At 36.8% G+C, this 6,130-nt stretch overlaps 1 protein-coding gene across 1 annotated transcript in view; it reads left to right on the forward strand.

The window, feature by feature from the left end:
- The first annotated feature begins 1,721 nt into the window (after positions 1–1,721).
- The window catches only part of LOC105279149 (zinc finger CCCH domain-containing protein 11A), an 11,805-nt gene continuing 7,396 nt past the window's right edge, over positions 1,722–6,130 (forward strand). Inside the window, exons 1-5 of the mRNA XM_011338724.2 lie at positions 1,722–1,861; positions 2,264–2,363; positions 3,108–3,227; positions 3,735–3,909; positions 4,213–4,332. Of these exons, the coding sequence (XP_011337026.1) occupies positions 2,304–2,363; positions 3,108–3,227; positions 3,735–3,909; positions 4,213–4,332 (475 nt within the window). The 5' untranslated portion in view covers positions 1,722–1,861; positions 2,264–2,303. The remainder of the gene's footprint in view (positions 1,862–2,263; positions 2,364–3,107; positions 3,228–3,734; positions 3,910–4,212; positions 4,333–6,130) is intronic.

Below are 6,130 nucleotides of genomic sequence, written 5' to 3' on the forward strand. Positions count from 1 at the left end.
CTTTGTTATATTACTATCCTAAACTTTAGGAAGTTGAAGGCAATTTTTATAGTTATATTAAATAGTTTTATATATAGGATATACACTTAAGTTTTATAGGACTGTCATATATTATTCCTATCAGCATAATGTTCTTATATTGATTGTTGTTCATTTTTTGACATGTTGTGAATTTTACTTCAGCCATGTGTTATTTTTATCGATAGATTTTCGAGCTTAGCGTTATCAGCAAGTGAGAATTCTCACTATACGCGCGTGCGCGCGCGCGCGAAACGTGTTTAATTCTATAGATAATACTTATATACATAATACTTTGTAATAGTTGCTCTAGTTATAGTAAAAATTCAAAAAATGTTACATATATATATATATATATGTATATATATAAGAGACAGAGAGAGAGAGAGAGAGAGGAAGAGAGAGAGAGAGAAAAAATCATGCCATTTATGCATGAGCGACGGTCCCATTTCGTAAATTGATATCGTATGTTAGCAGCCATGTGATACATTGTCTGAAATAACGATGCAGCCATAATTTACGAAATGAACCTATTTTATATATTAGTAGAAATATATAGTGTATACATTTGAAGATTGTCATTTCAATATCAAAGTGCTATGAATCCCAAGAGTGGGTTGTGCAATTCCAGACCTTGTTCACGGAGAGCATAGATAATCAATGTATGCTTGCTGTATTCACTATTTCTACGTAGCTTTCGTTATGGAAATGTTACAATAATTTATTCAATATTATATGACTTGTGGGGATTATACTAGTTTTGTTTTTTGTACGTGGAATGTACCTTATTGAAATGTTTTAATACAAATCTATTTTACCAATATTAAGATAAAATATTATAGTCAACGCTGATGATACTACAATATAAACGAATGAGTTACGTAATTTGGAAATATGCAGGATATCACTGAAAAACATGGTTTCCTTAAGAGAGCTGATAAAATAGATAAAATGGAGTAAAAACTGTTCCACCAACATGATATCGAATGAAATTAATATCGTTAAAAAAACTGTCATAAACATCAACCTTATTAACAACATTCTTTAAATTTTAAAGCTTGAGGAAGTTATCTTTTTCAGTGATCTTCTGCATGTTCATTTTCAAGTTACTGTAACAAAGATATTACGTTATCATTAGTTAAGCGATAAATTGTACAAGCATTAGTATATAATGATTATATTTTTAGCTTTTTTGATGGAATTAAAAAAATGATGGCCAAATTGTAATTTCGTCTTTTCGAAATGTAAAGAGGATAAATATCATTTTCTCAATAAAGTTATTACAAAGTCGCAGAAGATATTGCAATGTTTCTACAAAATGAATTCCTTTCTTGTCTCATTCACCAAACATTATCACATACATTATTACACCATACTGTTTATAATCGTAATTATAAAATATAGAATATTATTTACTAAAAAACAAAATATTTAAAATAATTATACTATATAAAATCGTGTTGCTAAACTGTTCAAGTATTCTTATTACTTATTCGTAACAATTACTATTTTATTTAAATAATTATTGTTTAATTAATTGTTATTTATATAATTGAATAATTATTTAAATAAGTTTTAAGAAAATTATTAAAAACCATGGAAAAACATTACTACTCCATTTTTACGTTTGAATAACCCGCTACAAGCGCAACAGTCGCGGAGCGGTTGGCAACAGTGTGGCAGTGGTAGCAGCATGCTCGTCAGGCCTGCGACTGCGAGAGCACATCGAGGTGACCGACACTCATGTTCAAGTTTGACTGAGCGAATCTGTTTGAGTGGATTTTGTGTGTGCGGCAAAGCAAGCGGCGAAAAAAAGGAGTCACCGTGGGATTCGCGACCGAAGGTACGTATACACAGCAACAAATGTACACGGTGCCGAATGACGCGCTGAAAAAACTGAGAGTAAGCTCCGCGCGTTTCCCCGATATTTGTTGTGGCCTCACAGGGACCTCGGTTTGAATTCGGCTTCGTCAGTTGATTCGTAACAACACGCGTTGACTGTGGTGCCGAGAGTTACGAGATCGAGTCGAGCTGAGCCGAGTCGGGAAACCGAGACTGTCCGCACACAGCCGCAATCATGTTCCGAACAAAATGGTAATGCTCCGACCACCACGCGCGAATCGTCCGCATGAATTCGCTCGCTTTGAGCCACGCCAGCTTCGCGTGATTCGGCAACGAGCAGGCCGGCTTGCCCATCGTTTCACCGACACTCAACTAAAGCCTCTCTGTTCTTTGTCTTTTTCAGCAAGGAGCACGATCACTCGTCGTTTTACAAGTTCTTACAAATGGAGCACAATCACAAGAATCTGGACTGCTACTTCTTCTACTACTCCACATGCAAGAAGGTAGGTGGATCCCCGAGCTCCTTCCTCCTGCCCCTCTGGAATTTGTCATTAAACACGCGCCGCCGAGATCCGTTTAGTATTGTTTCGCAAGTACACGAGACAATCCTTCCATATTGCTCCGATCCGGTCTTGCTCGCCGAGGTTAGGTCGGCCATTTTGATGCCATGTTGACAAAAATCTTTCAACTACAAAAATTCAAGTGCAAACATTGCTAATCGGGTGTGTCGTTAATACAGCTCTTAAATGCCAATAAAATTGCTTCATTACTTGTCGCATGATGTAGTTTTTCACTACACCGTATTATTACAATCTCATTCGTTGCATGTGAATATTTTATAACGTATCCGATCACACACCATGAGAAGGATATTTGTAGTATTACTTATCAACAGGCATGCATTTCTTGCCAATGCTATCAATATTATCTTCACTTGTGTTTGATACATTACATTATATTGATATTGCTGATGACAAGATTTACTGTCATCTTCTTTTGTTAATTATGTATTTCTCTCGAGTTTGATCTATACGTGATTTGATGATCAAATCATACTTAAGGCATTCCATGGTATCTACATATTTGCTAGTTACTAATTGTTGTTACAATTTTGTGTCATTACTCCACTTGCAGTATTGACAATATAATCTGGCACTGCAAGTGGTTATATTATTCTTGTAAATGGTAACAAATGTAAGATGTGATTATTGAACAATTAACACGTTTTGTGATTTTCATTTTTACAGGGTGACTTGTGCCCATACAGACATGAACCGTCTGCTCTGGGTTGTGAAACCATGTGTACATATTGGCAACAAGGAAATTGCCTTAATGAACACTGTAATTTCCGGCACATGGAATTAAAGGTGAATATCTACTGCAAGTCTACTAAATTTTGACAACTGTTAATTCCCTTTAACCAACCTTTAACAAACCGGAACTCCCATACAATTTTATTTAAAAAAAATTAAATCCTCTTAACGTCAAAATAATAATAATGATAATTGTCCTATTATTACTTTTTGAACTCCTTTGTCTTTACTAATAATAACCACAAAATAACTAAAATTTTATTTATAAATAAATGATCATCTCATTGTAAATGAAATATTTTAATTAAACTTTAAAAAATTTTTTTATTTCCAAATACATTTTCCAATATATTTACTCTGTTAATAAAAATTAAAATTAAATCAACAAAATTTAATTTCCCTTCACAAGAATGACGGGCAATATGTACAATATGTATTTCAGAAAACTTTCAATCAACTAATATAAATTAATTTACTTTAAAATTTTAAATTTTTAACACAAAATCTAATAAATAAATTATGAATACTCATTTAAACCTAAATTTGTCTTGTATTTTACAGAAAAATCGCAAATCAATCCCCTGTTATTGGGAAACGCAACCCGGAGGTTGTAGAAAGCCGCATTGTCCATTCATGCATACAAATTCACGTAATATTATCAGTGATCCCATCAATCCTGTAAAGGCCACAGAGATAGCAACGAAATCTCCGAATCAGGAGTGGTTGAACCGTCAAGGTAAGTATTTCTCGTTACTGTAAGATTTGTTTTCGATTAGCGACAATAAGAAAAGCTTATTCTAGTAATTTTGATGCCAAGAAATGTATTCAGAATACATGCTCATTTTGAAGGAAATGTTAGATTTAAAGATAAAGTAATTTTAAAGTTTAGAAAGTAAATGCATATAGCTTGTATATATTATTAATAACATAAAGTTAATAATGGTTTAAAAGTTACGCTTGATAATGGATAATAGGACATAAGACGGAAAAGCTAAGATGATAAAAGAAAGAATTTTGTTTTTCCATCCTGTTTGTAAAGATGACGCAAAGTATGACGGCAGCAGTACTACCGAATCGGACCAAGGTAGAGGAAACAGCGAGGCTGGTAGTTTTATCGGCAGTCCCGCCGTCGATCCTCTGATCGTCAAATTCGAAGAAGGTATGAGGCTTTACTAGCCCCCCCGTCCATCTTTCAACGTACATTATCTTACGTCAGCTACTCTCTCTCTACCGCCTAGCTTGCAAACGAATATGAATCTCCCGAACGCGCTCGGTATACCGAAGAATCTGACAATCCCCAACAGTCCTAACGGTCTCAACATGCCCGGTAATATTAGCATAGCGAATAACGTCCTAAACGTCCCGCCACCGACCAACTCGCAGTCCTCTCCCTGCCATCACGCGCTCTCGTATTCGCATCATCAGCAAAACTTACACTCTCACACCCCCGGGCAGTCCTTGTCGTCGTTGCAAACTCAACAGAGTTCCCCGCTCCTCCAGCAACCGCCGTACTCGCCGATCCACACTCAGCAAACGGGCCCGCAGCCGCAGAGCTCCCGATTTCCGTTCCCGTTCCTCGGCATAACGTCGTACAGGAGATTCTAAGCTCGGCGGAAACCGTTGTTAATTATTAATTCGACTACTTGTACGATTCCCCTCGTCTGTCAACCAGCAAACAGAAAAATACTTTCGCAGAATTCACGGGCGATTCAATGTTTCTACGATTTTGCACGACTGGGTTGCTCTTCCGTCACGCCTTACGGTTAAGATGATCGAAGCGCGATGATCGTTTCACTCCATGAGAACAATGATTTACTACGAAAGTATCGTTCTGCATGTAGAATTGTATAATAATACGTGTACTCCTTTCTAGTAGCGTGAGATACGTAATGGGTGAGTCTTGTGTCGACCTTAGAATAATTCCCGACGCAATAATGTTACCGGAGTACACTGTCGATTTCTTAGTCGACCTCCACTCTGTAAATCGTTTCGTGAAATCATGGGGTCGGACTAATAAAGCGCGACTAACACTAAACATGCACGCGTACGTTCAATGTCGTAGATTACAAATCATATAAGTAATATAATTCCTTTAAGAATTTTGTTACGTTGGTGGCTGTTATTGCGACCGGTTACACTCGTGCAACTGATCAAACTCATTCAAATTTGTTGGATGTTCGTGTCATGTGTTGTCACGGGGAAAAGGGATAACATGCAATATTTAAATAATAAATAAATATTTGCCGGGGTCGAAACTTTTCAATGAATTGGGACTGTTAATAGACATTCATCGTGATCGTACATGGTCGTCCAATATCGCGCGTATTAATCTCGTCGATAAATCTTACACCCGTGTGTTGCTACAAAAAGTTTAGTAGTGAATATCGATTTTTGCAGGGGCTGCTATATCTAAACTTTGCCTAAATTAGCCCTCTAACCGCCTATGGCTATCTTTCTCCGACAGCGATGCGATCGGACCCGAAACACGATTACAAGAATGGCATAATTAAGAGAAACGAGGTACAAGTGTCTCCGTCAGTGCACGCCACGCACGTGCAGTAAGATCACGCAGAGCAAAAGCCGTGCTAAACAAAGAAGAAGATAGCTATGGGTCGTCGCTTTACCACACACACAAATTTTTTGCACTCACAGATCTTGCTCTTGACTGCGAAAATGGTATTTAAATGTTAACTGAATATTTGTAACACGACGAGAGAAAAAGAGAGAGAGAGAGAGAGAGAGTGAAACGTAATCACTTTACATTTGCGTTCTTCAACGAGAGAATGTTTTGCCGTTTTGCATCTAGGAAATTTATTTTAAATATCAATTCCGGATGCGTTACATCCCGGACGTGGACGATCGAATAATAATGTACCTAGCATAAGAAGGCCGGAATAACGTATACGTACGTCTGTCATAGGACACTAAGAAAGGAGCGAAAAAAAACAAACTTATGC

Source organism: Ooceraea biroi, chromosome 2 (genome assembly GCF_003672135.1).
Source record: "Ooceraea biroi isolate clonal line C1 chromosome 2, Obir_v5.4, whole genome shotgun sequence".
Lineage (NCBI taxonomy): Eukaryota > Metazoa > Arthropoda > Insecta > Hymenoptera > Formicidae > Ooceraea > Ooceraea biroi.